The 23680-nt window shown below is 44.3% G+C and overlaps 1 protein-coding gene across 1 annotated transcript; it reads left to right on the forward strand.

The window, feature by feature from the left end:
• Window positions 1-214: 214 nt before the first annotated feature.
• LOC125536616 (secretory carrier-associated membrane protein 1) lies at window positions 215-4319 on the forward strand. The gene is made up of 13 exons (XM_048699855.2): window positions 215-468; window positions 765-830; window positions 934-1038; window positions 1157-1219; window positions 1499-1532; window positions 2011-2133; window positions 2695-2757; window positions 2849-2942; window positions 3061-3106; window positions 3220-3287; window positions 3698-3746; window positions 3883-3948; window positions 4037-4319. Exons 1-13 carry the CDS (start codon window positions 406-408, stop codon window positions 4121-4123), a joined length of 927 nt encoding a protein of 308 aa, XP_048555812.1. The 5' UTR covers window positions 215-405; the 3' UTR covers window positions 4124-4319.
• The last annotated feature ends 19361 nt before the right edge of the window (window positions 4320-23680 follow it).

Genomic DNA, 23680 nt, shown 5'->3' on the forward strand with positions numbered 1-23680 from the left:
GAGGTGTTTTGGTCTTCGAAAATGTAAAAGTTAGATATTTTCCATCTACATCTTTTATTGGAGATGGATGGACGGTGCGTTGTAATCGGCTGGTTGATGGGAATCTTTTCCCTATATTTAAACGTCTCATAGTATCAAGTTAAGTTAAATTAAATCTCATCGAAATGAGAGCGAGAGGGATCCAAATAAACCGAAGTTTGGCCCGCGAGCAGTGCCCGGCGTGTGCGGCTCAAGTCGCAAAGTCGTCGCCGTCACACATATCTGGCCCAACTGGTGGGGGGCGGTGCAAGTGCAACCGTGCGTGCGCTCCTGTGCCCATCTGTCAGCCGGGACTCATCGTCTCCTCCTCCCCCAATCGCCATTGTCGGTGGTGCAAGCAAGCGCGCCGAGGCGTGTGGGAGGGACATGGCGGGGCGCTACGATGGCGGCAACCCTTTCGAGGAGGAGGAGGACGTGAATCCTTTCTCGGTAAGGAGCCAATCCCCTACCCACGCCACGCCATATCTCTCTTTATCCCATTCCGCCATTGCCCCCGATGCAGCGGATCTAAGTTTCCTTCTCGTCGCCGTGGGCGCGGCCAGGCGTTCGCTTGCGTTCGGATCTGACTAGAGGCAGATCTCATCTAATCTTTTCTCCTCTTCGTCCAATCTCGCCATCACCGACGCTTTTAGTTCTGGGGGATTCGCACTGGACCGATGAGGCATTGGTGCCAAAACCCTCCTGTATGCCCTCCTAACTGAAATTTGTGGGTGGTTTCTTGGCAGGAACAAGCGCGAGGCAAAGCTGGTGGGCAGTCCAACTATGGTGGCGGCGGCGCGTTTTACATGCCAGTATGCCCTTAGTTATTCTGCTCACCATTGCATTTGGGGTTAAATTTGCCCTTGACTGCTGGCTGCTCACCACTGTCGTTCATTGATTTTAACTGTAATGTAGAATCCCAGAAACGTTGCTCCTTCCTCGAATTCGCGGCTTTCGCCCCTTCCCCCGGAACCTGCAGATTTCAGTGCCACAGTGGATATCCCTCTTGAGTCATCAAAGGTATGTGTGATTGTGCAGCTTAATCTTTGCAGTTGCAAAATGCACCTATGAGAACAACAGCTAGAAGGAAAATGATACCCAGGGCTTCCAATTAATGTGTGCTTTCTGAATGCTCCAGGACCTGAAGAAAAGAGAAAAGGAGCTGCAAGCGAGGGAAGCAGAGTTGAACAAGAGGGAGAAGGTACAATGCATATTTACGCGGTTATACTAGTCGTTAACTTGACTACTAAGATAACTCATTAACAGAGTATATTTGGGGCTTATGTTAGTTGATGTTAATAGCAGTCTTCAGTGTGAACTAATCTCATGAAGTTTATTTAGGATCATCTTTGGTTGATGGCTACCTTTCAAATTCAGCTTTTTATAGCCGCACACTGTATTACTGGCACTATTTACATAGTCGATCTGAGCCAAAAGTTTTATCAGGTTCTGATTCCCTCATATTAATTATATTTACTAGGAATTGAAAAGAAGGGAGGAAGCTGCAGCACGAGGTTAGTGTTTGTTTTTTCTTTCTGTCTTTCATAGATGACACATTAGAAGCAATTCGTCATAATTCTTTTCCTATTTTCTCTGGACAAAATGAAAGAATCATACAGTAACGGACTTGTAAAACAACTAAACAAGTATCCGCTAAGCATCAGAAGTTCAGAATCTTGCTATAGCCAAGGTCTAAATTTGTGCCTTTTGTTTTTTATTTCGTACTTTCTCCTCTGCAAACAAAGCTATATATATGATCATTATGTTCAAAATCGAAAATGTAACCGGTAATGACACTTTAATATACAACAAGTATAACTGCTGAACATCATCAAGTTGTACATCTTGTAATTTATTATTTTTCTCAATGAATAATCCATTCAAAGATTGTATTGTCACTTATTGTTTTCAAAAGAAATTTCATTAATTAATTATGTTGTTCACGATTAGCTAAACTTCTGATCCCTTATTCTGTTTGATATTATTTTATAGCTGGTATTGTCATCGAGGAGAAAAACTGGCCTCCTTTTCTGCCACTCATCCACCATGACATTGCCAATGAGATACCGACTCATCTTCAAAGAATGCAATACTTCGCATTTGCGTCATTTCTTGGTACCGCTTCCTTTCAATTCTTGAAATATTCCTGAAGTTTGTTGAAGAAATTTCTTCTTGTTTTTTAAATGGGATGGTGGCCAAACATTTTCTCCATATCTTAGGAGGTGTTATTTGTATTTCAAAAATCAAATGTTAAAAGCTTTTTTTCTGTGGGATATGTGCTAAAGTTAATATTGGCAAATAATTTTGTTCAAACTTCACATCCTGTCGCCGAAGTGACATGCATTTCTTCAGCTGACAGCCATAGCATAGTCAAATAAATTGGCAGAGGAAATTATTAATGTCATTAATGTCTATATTTCTACATGCCTGCATTTATCAAGATTAGGATGTACGTTAATTTGATCTGCTAAAAGATTTTGAGAATGCCTTAATGGCTTTAGAATGTACGCTATATTTCTACATGCCTGCATTTTATTTTCAAGTTTTATGATGTTCTAAACTATACATTCCAATTCTAATATTTGTTCAGAGGTAGAACTGGATGGTAATATAAGAATAAACCTTCCTTCTTCGCATATCAGCAAAACTAAGAAAGCTTTCTCTGGCATTGAATAGGTTTGGTTTGCTGTCTCTTCTGGAATGTCGTAGCAGTTACTTCAGCCTGGATCAAGGGGGAAGGTAATGCTCAATCCCTTTTGCTGTTCCCTATGGCGTATGCATCTAAGGAATTATTTAATGCTTGAATAACAAATGGTTTATCCATGTCCAGGTGTGAAAATCTGGTTGCTAGCAATAATCTACTTCATCTCTGGGGTTCCTGGTGCATATGTGTTATGGTATCGCCCTCTTTATAATGCTATGAGGTACTTATTTAAAAGCTTACTTTATTTTTTTACATCTCCTTGTTTCTCCTGGATTTTCTTTCTCTGTCCTGGATTTTGCATATGTATAAATAAATGTTTCTTGCAACTTGTGTTACAGGACTGACAGCGCGTTGAAGTTTGGATTGTTTTTCTTGCTCTACTTGGTTAGTTATATGAGTATATTACTCAAGAATGCCTTGGTTCATCTGCATAATGTTTAATGTGTGATAATTCAGAACCTACAAAAATACAGTACTTGAACGTTCTGTTTTTGCAGTTTCACATCGTTTTCGTCGTATTTGCTGCCGTGGCTCCTCCCGCTGTCTTTGAGGGCAAGTCTTTGGCGTAAGTCTCTTGTTTGCTTATATTCAGGAAATGACATTACAAGACTGGAACAAGTGACCTGTATAGTACTTGAATTCAATACAAATGGTTTTTGTTAAGATAGTATCGGCAAGACAGTTGCATGAATTGTATGCTTTGTGCATTTTAATTCTAGCATATTTCAATTTGTAGATGAGCATCATCATAGAAGTCAGCTCAGGTGCACAGTTATCGCCTGATTTTGTATACCCATAGTTAGACCCATCTTAATTGAGTTACTGAACTCTATTTATCCTTAGAATTATACTGCTTCTATTCATCCTTCCATACGAAAGTAAGTGCTTCACTTTAAAATATGGCAGCCCAAAATATTCCTCGGATATATGTTTGGAACTTCACCTGGACTGAATTCTATTTTTCTGCTTGTGTAGAGGAATTTTGCCGGCGATTGATCTTATCAGTGTGAATGCTCTAGTTGGGGTAAGTACATGAACCTATGGTTGGCCAGCTAACACTATGTCTATCAGAGACATGGTGAATCACCAGTGCAGTAGTCAAATTCCTGATGCCAAGGAGTTCTTTCTCTGGCCAAGTAATTGATGCAATTGTTGTGCAGATCTTCTACTTCATTGGGTTTGGATTATTTGCCCTGGAGTCATTGTTGAGCATCTGGGTTATCCAGGTCAGCATTCAGATGATCAACCGTTCTGTTTTACAACATATATTGAAAAGTGAAATGTCTGAGCCGCTTTGGCATTATATGCGTGCAGCAAGTGTACATGTACTTCCGAGGAAGTGGAAAGGCCGCAGAGATGAAGCGTGATGCGACAAGGGGCGCTATGAGAGCGGCATTTTGACTGCCACATATCTCAGATGATGATAGGTCTCAAGATTAATTCCATGGATTAGATGGCACCATAAACAAAAGTATATGTTTGCCGTGGCTCTGACTATAATCTTAAGTTGGCATAGGATACTGCTGTGATGAAGTGACATTGTAGGACTTGTCCACTTTTCTTACCGGTATAGAGAATGTGCAGTTTTTACAGATTATGATCCGTCCTGAATATAAACGCCGTGTCCTGACTCCTGAGAGTAGGGGTATTAACAAGGTACCGTTTTTTTTTGAACCGTTGCGACTATATGAATGGTACCTACGATCTCGCCTATTTGTTGCAGCTTTACCAATATATATCATTCGGTTTAAAGAAAAAGCAAAGGGTTTTCCAACGGTAGGAATTTTCCATGTGGTCTCACCTAATGGTAAGAATACGGGAAAAGCTTAGGAACAGCAGGCGTCCGCCGCCTTCAGCATGCGACGTGTGTTCCGTGTGTGGCCCGAGCGGCCACTGCATCTTTACTGTAATTTTTCTGCAACAACATCCGTGTTGCAAAAAAGTGAAAATGTAAAAAGAAACTATACAACAAGACGTCTGTTGCAAAAAATATATGCAACAAGACCTCTTTTGCAAAAAATGAATAAAAATGCAAAAGACCTCTGCTGCTGCAAAAAAGAAAAGCAACACTAACCTCATTGCAAATGTTTTTGCAACAAGACTTGTCTTGCAAAAGAAAACTTGCAACACGTCGCCATCAGTTGCAAAAAATGAGGACAAGGTGAGCCACACGATACACCAGATCTGACGACTCACAACCCGACGGATCCTTAAAAAAGATTCACCGACCAACGCGTACCACGTTCCTAAGAATATTGGGTAAAGAATCGGGTCTGGACGCATTCCTAAGGAGTCTAGTACCTTCGTCCCTACAAAACAAATGTCATAAATTGTAGTATTAAAAAAAATACTACGAACTAAATGACCGCTGCTACATAGGTGTGTACGCATTTTATAATTGAACTTTGACCATGAATTAGACCACTCAAATGTGGGTTATATGTGACAACAATTATACCGTTGAATTCATATTTAAAAGAAGTTTCCATTGGTATAATTTTCAAGTCACAAAACTATATATTATCTGTCTAATTTATTATCAAGGTTGTATTGTGGGATGCGTGCACACCTTATTCATTGAAATATGAAGAGTACATGTTTATTAAACAGGCTGGTTACAAAGAGTACACATTTGGACACCGAAAGACAGGTGTTTGAAGATTTGCATAAAGACACCAAAATATGAAATTTTGCAACAAACCCTTGAAGATCCACGTGTCTTGCCCAACCGTCGCCTCACTCTACCATTGCCATGGCCTCATTGAAGAGAGATGGGAAATGTTACCACACCCGACTAGAAAGAGCACAATCGCATGTGATGGAGCCAAGTCTTTGTGCGACGAAAGTCGAGGATCATCCTCATGTCCGCCAAATCCATGTGTCGTCGTCTTCCTGAAAAAAAAATTCACCCTGCTTTATAGATAAAGCAACTCCCAAGCCATACAACCGATCGAACAAGAACAAGAAAAAGAAATGAAACGACAAAGATACAAGATGCCCGCTTGACACGAACCTCAAGAGTTTGGACCTAGAGTCCGGCGGAGTGTCCGATGCTTCTCCGGCTGCAAGCTCCATAAGTGTAGAGAGTCCGGCAGGCTCTAGACTCCCGTCTTCGGACCTGTCGGCCTGCTCTGGATCTAAGGCCATAGCGGTAATCGGGGCCGCGAACCCTTCAAGGATCAAATTGTTGGGGAACGTAGCAATAATTTAAAAATTTCCTACGTGTCACCAAGATCAATCTAGGAGATACTAGCAACGAGAGAGAGGGAGTGCATCTTCATACCCTTGAAGATCGCTAAGCGGAAGCGTTACAAGAACGCGGTTGGTGGAGTCGTACACGCAACGATTCAGATCGCGGTCGATTTCGATCTAAGCGCTGAACAACGGCGCCTCCGCGTTCAATACACGTACAACCCGAGAATGCCTCCTCCTTCTTGATCCAGCAAGGGGAGAGGAGAAGTTGAGGGAGAACTCCGATAGCACGACGGCGTGGTGGTGATGGAGCTCGTGGTTCTCTGACAGGGCTTCGACAAGCGCTATGGGGGAGGAGGAGGTGTAGGAGAGTGTAACACCCGGATAATCTTGCTACAGTAATTCCACGCTAATCATGCCACGTCACCTCGATTATTGTTGCTAAGCTTTCGTTAGTTCAAACCGATTTAAATTAATTCAAAATTGGATTTATGACATCAACATGATGTCATGCTGACGTCAGCAGTCAACAGAGTTGACTGGTCAACCTGACCAGTGGGTCCCACTGGTCAGTGACACATTTTATTTAAATAGTTTAATTAATCTAATCAAAATTAATTAGAGGTGGGCCCCACTGTCATACTAATTAATTAGCTAATTAACTAACCAGGTTAATTAGATAACTAATGTTTAATTAGTTTAAGTATTTGTTTATTTAATTAATCAAAATTAATTAAGTTAATTATTTCTGCAATTAATTAATTATATTATTATTATTTTTTATATAATTTTTTTAATTCCTCTTTTTTTATAAACGTTCTGGGGGCTTGAGGCCCCACTTGTCATAGGGCCAAGGGCGGGCCCAGCTGTCTGTGGCCCCGGGGGCCTAAGCGGGCGCGCGGGCTTGCTGGCGTGCGGGCGCAGGGGCGCTGGTGCCCAGCCCGAACGGCCGTCGATGCAGCAGCGGGCGCTGCGGTGGTGGAGCAGCGCGGGGCCGGCGACGAGCGGCGCAGTGGCAGAGACCGGAGCAGCAGGGCGGCCACGGTGGCTCGCGATGGAGGCGGGGCGGCGAGCAAGAAGCAACAACGGGGAGCGGCGGCGCTTGCAAGGGACAGACGAGACAGGCAGCAGCGGTGGCTACAGCGGCGCCGACAACAGCAGTAGCGCGACACGGGGCGGCGAGCACGGGCGGTCGGGGGTGGAGCAGCGGTGCCGATGTGAAGCAGGGGCGCCGGCCGGCAGAGGCCGCGGGGCGCGCGTGGCGGGGCGACATGGTTCGCGTGCAGGCGAACCGCGACGGGTCGTGGCCACGCAGAGGCGGCGAGATGAGGTGCACGGCCTTGGGTGGCCGCGTACGGCGAGGCGACGGCGGGGGATGGCTCGGGCGCAACGAGCGCGGGGAGGCCGCGAGCGAGCACAACCAGCAAAGGGGCACGGCGGGACACAGTGAGCGCGGCCCGGGCGCAGCCAGCAGGGACCGCGGCGGGCGCGGCGCGTGCGAGAGCGCGGACGGGCGGGCGTGGCGCGGTGAGCGAGCGAGGGAGAGGGGCGAGGCGCGTGCTCACGGTGGGCATAGGGGACGGGGCAACGGGGCGCGGGGAGGGGATGGGGACGACGCGCGGCAGGGAAGCAGGCCGGCGGAGAAGTCCGACGAGGCGGCGCGGTCTCCAGGCGGCGATGGCGAAGGGCACGACGTCAGGGGGGCCATTCCCCTCGATCCGATCTGGATCGGGGAGGAGGGGGGAAGCGAGTGGGGGGGGGGGCGAGTGGGGGAGTGGGGTGCGAGTGGGGCGTCGGTGGGGGTTAGGGTTCCATCGGGTGGGTTATGAAAGAAGCTCATGATACGCCTCTGTCTATTCATCCTGGTAGTACAAAGATGTATCAATACATCCGTCAAAGATTCTGGTGGTCTAATATGAAGCAGGATATTGCTCATTTTGTTGCTAAGTGTGACGTTTGTCGCCGTATCAAAGCAGAGCATCAAAGGCCTGCTGGAACTATGCAACCTATCTCTATTCCTAAATGGAAATGGGACCATGTTGAAATGGACTTCGTCACTGGATTTCCCAAATCACAGAAAGGTAATGATGCTATTCTTGTCGTCATTGACCGACTTTCTAAAGTTGCACATTTTCTGGCGGTCAAAAAGACAATCACTGCTAGTCAGCTTGCTACTCTCTACATGTCCAGAATTGTTTCACTTCACGGTATTCCACTGGTTATCAGTTCAGACCGTGGCAGCTTATTTACTTCAAGATTTTGGACAAGTTTCCAAGAAGCTATGGGAACTCATCTGTCGTTCAATACGGCGTTTCATCCTCAGTCACAAGGACAGGTTGAACGTGTCAACCAAGTTCTCAAAAACATGCTTCGAGCTTGTGTGATTTTCTTCGGCAAGAAATGGGAGGAATCTCTTTCATATGCCGAGTTCTCTTATAATAATAGCTATCAAGCTAGTTTGAAGATGTCCCCCTTCGAAGTGCTATATGGACGAAAGTGTCGAACCCCTCTGAACTGGTCAGAAACTAGGGAACGTCCACTCTTCGGTCCGGATATTATCCAACAGGCCGAAGAACAAGTTCGTATTATTCGCGAGAATCTCAAGACTGCTCAGTCACGTTAGAAAAGTCAGTATGACCGTCATCACCAAGACATGGTCTATCAACCTGGCGAAAAGGCTTATCTTTGAGTTACACCAATGAAGGGTGCTCACCGCTTCAGGATCAAGGGCAAGCTAGCTCCTCGCTATATCGGTCCCTTCACTATTCTCGAAAGGCGTGGAAAAGTGGCATATCAACTGGAGCTTCCGCCGAAGCTTTCTGAGGTTTACGACGTGTTCCACGTGTCACAACTCCGTCGTTGCTTCAAGGATCCAATCCGAGCAGTGGATCATGAAGTGCTCGAATTGCAGCAGGACCTCTCCTATAAAGAGCATCCGGTCCGCATTCTCGACCAAGCTGAACGCCGCACACGTCAGAAGGCGATCAACTTCCTCAAATTCCAGTGGTCGAATCACTCTGAAGACGAAGCCACTTGGGAACGCGAGGACTGCCTGCGTGATGAATACCCCGCACTGTTTCCTTCTACCTCCTAAATTTCGGGACGAGATTTCTTGTAGTGGAGGAGATTTGTAACGCCCGGATAATCTTACTACAGTAATTCCACGCTAATCATGCCACGTCATCTCAATTATTGTTGCTAAGCTTTCGTTAGTTCAAACCGATTCAAAATCAATTCAAAAAAAGGGCAAACAACAAAAGTTTTTAAGAAGTTGAAACAAAAAAGTTCGGTGGTTGCCGAATATTACGAGGGTAATTATAGTGCAGCAAACATATTTTTATAAAATGGCTAAGATGGTTTAAAATGAAATTAAACATAAAAGAAAATAAATAAAAAGAAAACAGGAAACACACTAACAAAAAAAAGGAAAAAGGGGAAGCACCCCCCACCGGGCTCCGGCCCAGCAGGCCATTGGGCCACCCACCCGGCCAGCCCACCCTCCCCCCACTTCCCTTATCCACCCATCCGGTGGAACCCTAACCCCCACCGACGCCCCACTCGCACCCCACTCCCCCACTCGCCCCCCACTCGCTTCCCCCTCCTCCCCGATCCAGATCGGATCGAGGGGAACGACCCCCCCCGACGCCGTGCCCTTCGCCGTCGCCATCTGGAGACCGCGCCGCCTCGCCGGACTTCTCCGCCGGCCTGCTTCCCTGCTGCGCGTCGTCCCCATCCCCTCCCCGCGCCCCGTTGCCCCGTCCCCTACGCCCACCGGGAGCACACGCCTCGCCCCTCTCCCTTGCTCGCTCACCGCGCCGTACCCGCGCCGTCCGTGCTCTTGCACGCGCCGCGCCCGCCGCGGTCCCTGCTGGCTGCGCCCGGGCCGCGCTCAACCCCGCCGCGCTCACCGTGTCCCGCCGCGCCCCTTTCCTGGCTGTGCTCGCTCGTGGCCTCCCCGCGCTCGTCGCGCCCGAGCCATCCCCCGCCGTCGCCTCGCCGTACGCGGCCACCCAGGGCCGTGCACCTCACCTCGCCGCCTCTGCGTGGCCACGGCCCGTCGCGGTTCGCCCGCGCGCGAACCACGTCGCCCCGCCACACGTGCCCCGCGGCCTCTGCCGGCCGACGCCCCTGCTTCACATCGGCGCCGCTGCTCCACCCCCAACCGCCCGTGCTCGCCGCCCCGTGCCACGCTACTGCTGTTGCCGGCGCCGCTGCAGCCACCGCTGCTGCCTGTCTCGTCTGTCCCTTGCAAGCGCCGCCGCTCCCTGTTGTTGCTTCTTGCTCGCCGCCCCGCCTCCATCGCGAGCCACCGTGGCCGCCCTGCTGCTCCGGTCTCTGCCACTGCGCCGCTCGTCGCCGGCCCCGCGCTGCTCCACCACCGCAGCGCCCGCTGCTGCATCGACGGCCGTTCGGGCTGGGCACCAGCGCCCCTGCGCCCGCGCGCCCGCTTAGGCCCCCGGGGCCACAGACAGCTGGGCCTGCCCTTGGCCCTATGACAAGTGGGGCCTCAAGCCCCCTGAACGTTTATAAAAAAAGAGGAATTAAAAAATTATATAAAAAATAATAATAATATAATATAATTAATTAATTACGGAAATAATTAACTTAATTAATTTTGATTAATTAAACTAAACAAATACTTAAACTAATTAATCATTAGTTATCTAATTAACCTGGTTAGTTAATTAGCTAATTAATTAGTATGACAGTGGGGCCCACCCCTAATTAATTTTGATTAGATTAATTAAACTGTTTAAATAAAATGTGTCACTGACCAGTGGGACCCACTAGTCAGGTTGACCAGTCAACTCTGTTGACTGCTGACGTCAGCATGACATCATGCTGATGTCATAAATCCAATTTTGAATTAATTTAAATAATTAATTAAATTCCAGAAATTAATAAAATCTTTAGAAAATCATATCTTTTAATCCGGAACTCGGATTAAAATATTTTCAACATGAAAGTTGCTCAGAACGATGAGACGAACCCGGATACGCAACCCGTTCGTCCGCTACGCATTCCTAGCATACTGAACATGCAACTTTCCCCCTCCGGTTCATTTGTCCGAAAACGTGAAACACCGGGAATACTTTCCCGGATGTTTTCCCCCTTCACCGGTACCACCTCGTACCGCGTTAGGGCACACCTAGCATCGCGCTTTATCATGTCATGCATCATCATGCATTTGTTTGCATTATATTTATTGTTTCTCCCCTCTCTTCTCTCGCTAGACATCGAGACCGATGCCGCTGCTACCCAGTATGACTACGGTGTTGACGACCCCTCTCGCTTGCCAGAGCAACCAGGCAAGCCCCCCCTTTGATCACCAGATATCGCCTACTCTTCTCTCTACTTCTTGCATTAGAGTAGTGTAGCATTTTACTGCTTTCCGATAATCCTATCCTGATGCATAGCCTGTCCTTGCTACTACTGTTGTTACCTTTACCTGCAATCCTAATGCTTAGAATAGGATGCTAGTTTATCATCAGTGGCCCTACATTCTTGTCCGTCTGCCATGCTATACTATCGGGCCGTGATCACTCGGGAGGTGATCACGGGTATATACTATACTTTATACATGATACATGTGGTGACTAAAGACGGGTCGGCTTGTGGAGCACCCGCGAGTGATTCACGGATTGGGGGCTGGAAGGACCTTTGTCCCAACGTCCCTTTGAGTGGATCTTTGTGGCGAAGCGACAAGGCAGGTTGAGACCACCTAGGAGAGAGGTGGGCCTGGCCCTGGTCGGCATTCGCGGTTATTTCAAAATAACACGCTTAACGAGTTCTTGGTATTTGATCTGAGTCTGGCTACTGGCCTATACGCACTAACCATCTACGCGGGGACAGTTATGGGCACTCGACATCGTGGTATCAGCCGAAGCCTTCGTGACGTCAGCGACTGAGCGGGCGCGCTGGGTTGGACTGGAACGCCTACTCTTGTATAAGGGAGGCTAGGTCTGCTCACCGGCCGCGTACGCAACGTGCAGGTGTGCAATGGGCGATGGGCCCAAACCCCTGCGCCATAGGATTTAGACCAGCGTGCTGACCTCTCTGTTGTGCCTAGGTAGGGCTGCGACGTGTTGATCTTCTGAGGTCGGGCATGACCCAGAAAAGTGTGTCCGGCCAAATGGGATCGAGCGTGTTGGGTTATGTGGTGCACCCCTGCAGGGAAGTTAATCTATTCGAATAGCCATGATCTTCGGTAACAGGACGACTTGGAGTTGTACCTTGACCTTATGACAACTAGAACCGGATACTTAATAAAACACACCCTTCCAAGTGCCAGATACAACCGGTGATCGCTCTCTCACAGGGCGACGAGGGGAGGGTCATCGGTTAGGATTATGCTACACGATGCTACTTGGTGAACTTACCATCTACTCTCTTCTTCTGCTGCAAGATGGAGGTTACCAGAAGCGTAGTCTTCGACAGGACTAGCTATCCCCCTCTTATTCCGGCATTCTGCAGTTCAATCCACATATGATACCCTTATTCCATTTAATACCAATGCATACATATGTAGTGTAGCTCCTTGCTTGCGAGTACTTTGGATGAGTACTCACGGTTGCTTTGCTCCCTCTTTCCCCCCTTTCTATACTCGATTGCTGCGACCAGATGTTGGAGCCCAGGAGTCAGACGCCTCTGTCGACGATGACTACTACTACTCGAGAGGTGCCTACTACTACGTGCAGCCCACTAACGACGACCAGGAGTAGTTTAGGAGGATCCCAGGCAGTAGGCCTGCGCCTCTTTCGATATGTATCCCAGTTTGTGCTAGCCATCTTATGGTAACTTGTTTAACTTATGTCTGTACTCAGATATTGTTGCTTCCGCTGACTCGTCTATGATCGAGCTCTTGTATTCGAGCCCTTGAGGCCCCTGGCTTGTAATATGATGCTTGTATGACTTATTTTATTTGTAGAGTTGTGTTGTGATATCTTCCCGTGAGTCCCTGATCTTGATCATACACGTTTGCATGTATGATTAGTGTACGATTGAATCGGGGGCGTCACAGAGAGGGGAAGGGGCTGCACCAGGGGAAGGGTGCAGCTGCCCTCTCTCTCCCTCACTATATATAGGGGAAGGGGGAGGAGGAGGAGCCCTAGGGTTTCCCTAGGGTAGGGGCAGCGGCCACAGGGGAAACCCTAGATGGGTTTGGGCGCCCCCACCCCTAGGAAACTTGCCCCCCAAGCCAAGAGGGGTGGCTGCCCTAGGGGAGGCGCCCCCACCTCTCCAGGTTACGTGAGATGGGGTGGGAGGGGCGCTCATCCCCTTAGTGGGTTGATGTGCCCCCTCCCGTTGGCCCATAAGGCCCCCCAACGCTTGTCGGGGCCTTCGAAACCCCTTTCAGACACGTTGGTCGTCACCCGGTACCCCCGGAACAATTCCGGACTCCAATACCCTTCGTCCAATATATCGATCTTCACCTCCGGACCGTTCCGGAACTCCTCGTCATGTCCGGGATCTCATCCGGGACTCCGAACAACCTTCGGTAACCACATACTATTTCCCATAACAACTCTAGCGTCACCGAACCTTAAGTGTGTAGACCCTACGGGTTCGGGAACCATGCAGACATGACCGAGACATCTCTCCGGCCAATAACCAATAGCGGGATCTGGATACCCATATTGGCTCCCACATGTTCCACGATGATCTCATCGGATGAACCACGATGTCGGGGATTCAATCAATCCCGTATACAATTCCCTTTGTCTATCGGTATGTTACTTGCCCGAGATTCGATCGTCGGTATCCCCATACCTCGTTCAATCTTGTTACTGGCAAGTCTCTTTACTCGTTCCGTAACGCATGATCCCGTGGCTAACTCCTTAGTCACATTGAGCTCATTATGATGATGCATTACCGAGTGGGCCCAGAGATACCTCTCCGTCACACGGAGTGACAAATCCCAGTCTCGATTCGTGCCAACCTAACAGACACTTTCGGAGATACCTGTAGTGCATCTTTATAGTCACCCAGTTACGTTGTGACGTTTAGTACACCCAAAGCATTCCTACGGTATCCGGGATTTGCACAATCTCATGGTCTAAGGAAATGATACTTGACATTAGCAAACGAACTGCACGATCTTGTGCTACGCTTAAGATTGGGTCTTGTCCATCACATCATTCTCCTAATGATGTGATCCCGTTATCAATGACATCCAATGTCCATGGTCAGAAAACCATGACCATCTTTTGATCAACGAGCTAGTCAACTAGAGGCTTACTAGGGACATATTACGATCTATGTATTCACACATGTATTACGGTTTTCGGTTAATACAATTATAGCATGAACAATAGACAATTATAATGAACAAGGAAATATAATAATAACCATTTTATTATTGCCTCTAGGGCATATTTCCAACAGTCTCCCACTTGCACTAGAGTCAATAATCTAGTTCACATCGTTATGTGATTAACACTCATAGTTCACATCGCCATGTGACTAACACCCGAAGAGTTTACTAGAGTCAATAATCTAGTTCACATCGCCATGTGATTAACACCCAAGAGTTTACTAGAGTCAATAATCTAGTTCACATCACCATGTGATTAACACCCAATGAGTTCTAGGGTTTCATCATGTTATGCTTACGAGAGAAGTGTCAGTCAACGGGTCTGCAACATTCAGATCTGTGTGTTCTTCGCAAATCTTGATTTCATATTGTAGATGTTGCTACTATGCTCCACCTGGAGCTATTCCAAATGGTTGCTCCACTATACGTATCCGGTTTGCTACTCAGAGTCATCCAGATAGGTGTTAAAGCTTGCATCGACGTAACCCTTTACGCCGAACTCTTTATCACCTCCATAACCGAGAAACATTTCCTTATTCCTAAGGACAATTTTGACTACTGTCCAATGATCCGCTCCTGGATCACTCTTGTACCCCCTTGCCAGACACGTGGCAAGGCACATCGCGGTATGCTACGTCTTGAGCTTGCGTTGGTTTTCCCCGAAGAGGAAGGGATGATGCGGCAGAGTAGAGTAAGTATTTCCCTCAGTTTTTGAGAACCAAGGTATCAATCCAGTAGGAGGCCACGCTCAAGTCCCTCGTACCTACACAAAGCGATAGCTACTCGCAACCAACGCGATTAGGGGTTGTCAATCCCTTCACGGTCACTTACGAGAGTGAGATCTAATAGATATAATATTTTTGGTATTTTTGGTATAAAGATGCAAAGTAAAAAAGTAAAAGCAAAGTAAAAAGCAAAGCAAGATTAAAGTGATGGAGATTGATATGATGAGAATAGACCCGGGGGCCATAGGTTTCACTAGTGGCTTCTCTCAAGAGCATAAGTATTCTACGGTGGGTGAACAAATTATTGTTGAGCAATTGACAGAATTGAGCATAGTTATGAGAATATCTAGGCATGATCATGTATATAGGCATCACGTCCGTGACAAGTAGACCGAAACGATTCTGCATCTACTACTATTGCTCCACTCATCGACCGCTATCCAGCATGCATCTAGAGTATTAAGTTAAAAACAGAGTAACGCCTTAAGCAAGATGACATGATGTAGAGAGATAAATTCATGCAATATGAAATAAACCCCATCTTGTTATCCTCGATGGCAACGATGCAATACGTGCCTTGCTGCCCCTTCTGTCACTGGGAAAGGACACCGCAAGATCGAACCCAAAGCTAAGCACTTCTCCCATGGCAAGAACTACCAATCTAGTTGGCCAAACCAAACGGATAATTCGAAGATACTTGCAAAGATAACCAATCATACATAAAAGAATCCAGAGAAGATTCAAATATTATTCATAGATAGACTTGATCATAAACCCACAATTCATCGGTCTCAACAAACACACCGCAAAAAGAAGATTACATTGTATAGATCTCCACAAGAGAGGGGGAGAACTTTGTATTGAGATTCAAAGAGAGAGAAGAAGCCATCTAGCTACTAACTATGGACCCGAAGGTCTGAGGTAAACTACTCACACTTCATCAGAGAGGCTATGATGATGTAGAAGCCCTCCGTGATGATGGCCCTCTTCCGTCGGAGCTCCGGAACAGGCCCTAAGATGGGATCTCGTGGATACAGAAAGTTGCAGCGGTGGAATTAGGTTTTTGGCTCCTGTTCTGATCGTTTGGGGGTACATGTGTATATATAGGAGGAAGAAGTACGCCAGAGGAGCACCGAGGGGCACACGAGGCAGGGGGGCGCCCCCACCCTCGTGACCGCATCTTTTGTTCCTTGGAGCAGGGTCCAAGTCTCCTGGATCACGTTCGGTGAGAAAATCACGTTCCCTAAGATTTTATTCCGTTTGGACTCCGTTTGATATTCTGTTTCTCCAAAACACTGAAATAGGCAAAAAACAACAATTCTGGGCTGGGCCTCCGGTTAATAGGTTAGTCCCAAAATAATATAAAAGTGGAAAATAAAGCCCATTATAGTCCAAAACAGTAGATAATATAGCATGGAGCAATCAAAAATTATAGATACGTTGGAGACGTATCAGGCATCCCCAAGCTTAATTCCTGCTCGTCCTCGAGTAGGTAAATGATAAAAAGAGAATTTTTGATGCGGAGTGCTACTTGGCATAATTTCAATGCAAATCTTCTTAATTGTGGTATGAATATTCAGATTCGAAAGATTCAAGACAAAAGTTTATATTGACATAAAAATAATAATACTTCAATCATACTGACAAAGCAATTATGTTTTCTCAAAATAACATGGCCAAAGAAAGTTATCCCTACAAAATCGTATAGTCTGGCTATGCTCTATCTTCACCACACAAAGTATTTAAATCATGCACAACCCCGATGACAAGCCAAGCAATTGTTTCATACTCTAACTTTTTCAAAACTTTTTCAATCTTCACGCAATACATGAGCGTGAGCCATGGATATAGCACTATAGGTGGGATAGAATGGTGGTTGTGGAGAAGACAAAAAAGGAGAAGATAGTCTCACATCAACTAGGCGTATCAACAGGCTATGGAGATGCCCATCAATAGATATCGATGTGAGTGAGTAGGGATTGCCATGCAATGGATGCACTAGAGCTGTAAGTATATGAAAGCTCAAAAAGAAACTAAGTGGGTGTGCATCCAACTTGCTTGCTCATGAAGACCTAGGGCAATTTGAGGAAGCCCATCATTGGAATATACAAGCCAAGTTCTATAATGTAAAATTCCCACTAGTATATGAAAGTGATAACATGAGAGACTCTCTACTATGAAAATCATGGTGCTACTTTGAAGCACAAGTGTGGTAAGAGGATAGTAACATTGTCCCTTCTCTCTTTTTCTCTCATTTTTTTAATTTGGGCCTTTTCTCTTTTTTTATGGCCTCTTTTTATTTGGGCTTCTTTGGCCTCTTTTTTTTTTCGTCCGGAGTCTCATCCCGACTTATGGGGGAATCATAGTCTCCATCATCCTTTCCTCACTGGGACAATGCTCTAATAATGATGATCATCACACTTTTATTTTTCTTACAACTCAACAATTACAACTCGATACTTAGAACAAAATATGACTCTATGTGAATGCATCCGGCGGTGTACCGGGATATGCAATATGACAATGATGGAGTGTGTCATGATAAACTAGATGGTGGAAAGTTGCATCGCAATATATCTCGGAATGGCTATGGAAATGCCATGATAGGTAGGTATGGTGGCTGTTTTGAGGAAGGTATATGGTAGGTGTATGATACCGGCGAAAAGTGCGCGGTATTAGAGAGGCTAGCAAAGGTGGAAGGGTGAGAGTGCGTATAATCCATGGACTCAACATTAGTCATAAAGAACTCATATACTTATTGCAAAAATTTAGAAGTTATCAAAGCAAAGTATTACGCGCATGCTCCTAGGGGGATAGATTGGTAGGAAAAGACCATCGCTTGTCCCCGACCGCCACTCATAAGGAAGACAATCAATAAATAAATCATGCTCCGACTTCATCACATAGCGGTTCACCATACGTGCATGCTACGGGAATCACAAACTTTAACACAAGTATTCTTTAAATTCACAACTACTCAACTAGCATGACTTTAATATTATCACCTCCATATCTCAAAACAATTATGAAGCTTCAATCTTTTCTTAGTATTCAACACACTCAAAAGAAAGTTTCACAAATCTTGAATACCAAGCATATTATTATTAAGCAAATTACCATGCTATTAAGAGACTCTCAAAATAATTTAAGTGAAGCATGAGAGATCAATAGTTTCTTTAAAACAAATCCACCACCATGCTCTAAAAGATCTAAGTGAAGCACATAGAGCAAAATTATAATGCTCAAAAGATATAAGTGAAGCACATAGAGCAAAACTACTTAGCTCAAAAGATATAAGTGAAGCACATAGAGTATTCTATCAAATTTTAATTCATGTATGGCTCTCTCAAAAGGTGTGTAAAGCAAGGATGATTGTGGTATACTAAGACACAAATACACAAATAATACAAGACACTCCAAGCAAAACACATATCATGTTGGTGAATAAAAATATAGCTCCAAGTAAATTACCGATGGAAGTGGACGAAAGAGGGGATGCCTTCCAAGGCATCCCCAAGCTTTGAATTTTTGGTGTCCTTGGATTATCTTGGGGGTGCCATGGTCATCCCCAAGCTTAGGCTCTTGCCACTCCTTGTTCCATGATCCATCAAAAGAATTCACCCAAAACTTGAAAACTTCACAACACAAAACTCAAAATAGAAAACTCGTGAGCTCCGTTAGCGAAAGAAAACAAAAGACCACTTCAAGGTACTGTAATGAACTCATTATTTATTTATATTGGTGTTAAACCTACTGTATTCCAACTTCTCTATGGATTATAAACTATTTTACTAGCCATAGATTCATCAAAATAAGCAAACAACATACGAAAAACAGAATCTGTCAAAAACAGAACAGTCTGTAGTAATCTGTAGCTAGCGCAAGATCTGGAACCCCAAAAATTCTAAAATTAATTTCTGGACGTGAGAAATTTATCTATTAATCATCTGAAAAAACAATTAACTAAATAGCACTCTTCAAATAAAATTACAGCAGTTCTACTGAGCGCTAAAGTTTCTGTTTTTTTACAGCAAGTTCAACAAGACTTTCCCCAAGTCTTCCCAACGGTTCTACTTGGCACAAACACTAATTAAACACAAAAAACACAACCAAAACACAGGCTAAATAATTTATTTATTACTAAGCAGGAGCAAAAAGCAAGGAATAAAAATAAAATTGGGTTGCCTCCCAACAATCGCTATCGTTTAACGCCCATAGCTAGGCATAAAAGCAAGGATAGATCTAGGTATTGCCATCTTTGGTATGCAATCCATAAGTGGCTCTCATGATAGTTTCATATGGTAATTTTATTTTATTTCTTTGAAAGTGTTCCATGCCCTTTTTTAATGGAAATTGAAATCTAATATCCCCTTCCTTCATATCAATAATCGCACCAACCATTCTAAGGAAAGGTCTACCAAGAATAATAGGGCAAGAAGGATTGCAATATATATCAAGAACAATGAAATCTATGGGCACATAATTCCTATTTGCAACAATAAGAACATAATTAATCCTTCCCATAGGTTTCTTAATAGTGGAATCCGCAAGATGCAAGTTTAGAGAGCAATCAAAATTGCGGAAATCTAGCAAATCACACAAAGTTTTGGGAATAGTGGAGACACTAGCACCCAAATCACACAAAGCATAAAAATCATGATATTTAATTTTAATTTTAATAGTTGGTTCCCACTCATCATAGAGTTTTCTAGGGATATAAACTTTCAACTCAAGTTTTTCTTCATAAGATTGCATCAAGGCATCAACAATATGTTCGGTGAAGGCTTTATTTTGACTATAAGCATGTGGAGAATTTAGCACGGATTGCAACAAGGAAATACAATCAATTAAAGAGCAACTTTCATAATTAAATTCCTTAAAATCCAATATAGTGGGTTTAGCAACATCTAGATTTTTATTTCTTTCAATCCCACTTTCATCAATTTCATCATTAAGATCTAAATACTCTGAATTTTTAGAACGCCTTCTAGGTAAAGGAAGATCATATTCAGTTTCATCAAGATTCATATTGCGAAACAAAGATTTAATAGGGGACACATCAATAACTTTTAGATCTACATCTTGATTTTCATAGGAATTGGAGGAACACACTTTAATAAAGGCATCTTTGGAAGCACGCATCCTAGCGGTTCTTTTCTTGCACTCATCAATGGAAATTCTCATGGCTTTGAGAGACTCATTGAATCATGCTTAGGAGGAATAGATCTAAGCTTTAAAGAATCAATCTCAAGAGAAATTCTATCAACGTTCCTAGCCAAATCATCAACTTTAAGCAATTTCTCTTCAAGCAAGGCATTAAAATTCTTTTGTGAATTCATAAACTCTTTAACACTATTCTCAAATTCAGAGGGCATCTTATTATAATTTCCATAAGAGTTGTTGTAGGAATTCCCATAATTATTAGAAGGATTACTAGGATATGGCCTAGGATTAAAATTCCCTCTATAAGCGTTGTTACCAAAATTATTCCTACCAACAAAATTCACATCCATAGATTCATTGTTATTCTCAATCAAAGTAGACAAAGGCATATCATTAGGATCAGAAGAAACACTCTTAGTAGCAAATAATTTCATAAGTTCATCCATCTTTCCACTCAACACATTGATTTCTTCTATCGCATGCACTTTTTTATTAGAAGATCTTTCAGTATGCCATTGAGAATAATTAACCATAATATTATCTAGGAGTTTAGTAGCATCTCCTAAAGTGATTTCCATAAAAGTGCCTCCCGCGGCCGAATCTAAAAGATTTCTAGAAGCAAAATTCAATCCGGCATAAATTTTTTGTATAATCATCCACAAATTCAAACCATGAGTAGGGCAATTACATATCATTAATTTCATTCTCTCCCAAGCTTGTGCAACATGTTCATGATCAAGTTGTTTAAAGTTCATAATATCGTTTCTAAGAGAGATGATCTTAGTGGGAGGAAAATATTTAGAGATAAAAGCATCTTTGCACTTGTTCCATGAATCAATACTATTTTTAGGCAAAGACGAAAACCAAGCTTTAGCACGATCTCTAAGCGAAAAAGGAAATAGCTTCAATTTAACGACATCATTATTGACATGTTTTTTCTTTTGCATATCACATAAGTCAACGAAGCTATTCAGATGAGTAGCGGCATCTTCACTAGGAAGGCCGGCGAATTGATCTTTCATAACAAGATTCAACAAAGCAGCATTAATTTCACAAGATTCAACATCGGTAAGAGGAGCAATCGGAGTGCTAAGGAAATCATTATTATTGGTATTGGTGAAGTCACACAATTTGGTAGTATCTTGAGCCATCGCGACAAACAAGCAAACAAGAGCAAACGGGCAAAAGAGGCAAATAGAGAGGGAGGATAGAGAGAGAGAGAGGGCGAATACAACGGCAAGGGTGAATTGGGGGGAGAGGAAAACGAGAGGCAAATGGCAAATAATGTAATGCGAGAGATAGGGATTGTGATGGGTACTTGGTATGTTGACTTTTTGCGTAGACTCCCCGGCAACGGCGCCAGAAATCCTTCTTGCTACATCTTGAGCTTGCGTTGGTTTTCCCCGAAGAGGAAGGGATGATGCAACAGAGTAGCGTAAGTATTTCCCTCAGTTTTTGAGAACCAAGGTATCAATCCAGTAGGAGGCCACGCTCAAGTCCCTCGTACCTGCACAAAGCGATAGCTACTCGCAACCAACACGATTAGGTGTTGTCAATCCCTTCATGGTCACTTACGAGAGTGAGATCTGATAGATATAATATTTTTGGTATAAAGATGCAAAGTAAAAATTAAAAGCAAAGTAAAAAGCAAAGCAAGATTAAAGTGATGGAGATTGATATGATGAGAATAGACCCGGGGGCCATAGGTTTCACTAGTGGTTTCTCTCAAGAGCATAAGTATTCTACGGTGGGTGAACAAATTACTGTTGAGCAATTGACATAATTGAGCATAGTTATGAGAATATCTAGGCATGATCATGTATATAGGCATCACGTCCGTGACAAGTAGACCAAAACGATTCTGCATCTACTACTATTACTCCACTCATCGACCGCTATCCAGCATGCATCTAGAGTATTAAGTTAAAAACAGAGTAACGCCTTAAGAAAGATGACATGATGTAGAGAGATAAATTCATGCAATATGAAATAAACACCATCTTGTTATCCTCGATGGCAATGATGCAATACGTGACTTGCTGCCCCTTCTGTCACTGGGAAAGGACACCGCAAGATCGAACCCAAAGCTAAGCACTTCTCCCATGGCAAGAACTACCAATCTAGTTGGCCAAACCAAACGGATAATTCGAAGAGACTTGCAAAGATAACCAATCATACATAAAAGAATTCAGAGAAGATTCAAATATTATTCATAGATAGACTTGATCATAAACCCACAATTCATCGGTCTCAACAAACACACCGCAAAAAGAAAATTACATCGAATAGATCTCCACAAGAGAGGGGGAGAACTTTGTATTGAGATTCAAAGAGAGAGAAGAAGCCATCTAGCTACTAACTATGGACCCGAAGGTCTGAGGTAAACTACTCACACTTCATCGGAGAGGCTATGATGATGTAGAAGCCCTCCGTGATGATGGCCCTCTCCCGGCGGAGCTCCGGAACAGGCCCCAAGATGGGATCTCATGGATACAGAAAGTTGCGGCGGTGGAATTAGGTTTTTGGCTCCTGTTCTGATCGTTTGGGGGTACGTGTGTATATATAGGAGGAAGAAGTACGCCGGAGGAGCACCGAGGGGCCCATGAGGCAGGGGGGCACGTCCTAGGGGGGGTGCCCCCCACCCTCGTGACCGCCTCTTTTGTTCCTTGGAGCAGGGTCCAAGTCTCCTGGATCACGTTCGGTGAGAAAATCATGTTCCCGAAGATTTTATTCCGTTTGGACTCCGTTTGATATTCTGTTTCTCCGAAACACTTAAATAGGCAAAAACAGCAATTCTGGGCTGGGCCTCCGGTTAATAGGTTAGTCCCAAAAATAATATAAAAGTGGAAAATAAAGCCCAATATAGTCCAAAACAGTAGATAATATAGCATGGAGCAATCAAAAATTATAGATACGTTGGAGACGTATCACGGTACACATCATTGCATATCGTATAGAGCCTATGGCTAAGGCATAGGGGACGACTTTCGTCCTTTCTCTTTCTTCTGCCGTGGTCGAGCTTCAAGTCTTAAATTCACACCTCACAACTTAGGCAAGAACTCCTTATTTGACTGATCCATCTTGAACTCCTTCAAGATCATGTCAAGGTATGTGCTTTGTGAAAGTCTTATCAGGCGTCTTGATCTATCTCTATAGATCTTGATACCCAACATGTAAACAGTTTTACACAGATCTTCCTTTGAAAAACTCCATTCAAACAACCCTTCATGCTTTCTAGAAATTCTACATCATTTTCGATCAACAATATGTCATCCATATATACCTATCAGACATGTTGTAGTGCTCCCACTCACTTTCTTGCAAATACAAGTTTATTGCAAACTTTGTATAAACCCAAATGCTTTGATCGCCTCATCAAAGCGTATGTTCCAACTACAAGATGCTTGCTCCAATCCATAGAAGGATCGCTGGAGTTTGCATACCTTTTAGCATCCTTAGGATCGACAAAAACTTCTGGTTGTATCACATACAGCCTTTCCTCATGGAGACCGTTAAGGAAACTTTGTTTTGACATCCATCTGCCAGATTTCGTAAATGAAAAAT

The sequence above is a fragment of the Triticum urartu genome, chromosome 2A (genome assembly GCF_056163025.1).
Source record: "Triticum urartu cultivar PI428250 chromosome 2A, HENAU_Tu73, whole genome shotgun sequence".
Taxonomy (NCBI): Eukaryota; Viridiplantae; Streptophyta; class Magnoliopsida; order Poales; family Poaceae; genus Triticum; species Triticum urartu.

Excerpts from the sequence above, each read along its gene's own strand:
- LOC125536616 (XM_048699855.2), top strand. The coding sequence starts at position 406 with ATGGCGGGGCGCTACGATGGCGGCAACCCTTTCGAGGAGGAGGAGGAC. Across the intron at positions 2,758-2,848 it reads AGCCTGGATCAAGGGGGAAG|GTGTGAAAATCTGGTTGCTA; the intron begins GTAATGCTCAAT and ends ATCCATGTCCAG. Across the intron at positions 3,107-3,219 it reads TGTTTTTCTTGCTCTACTTG|TTTCACATCGTTTTCGTCGT; the intron begins GTTAGTTATATG and ends CTGTTTTTGCAG.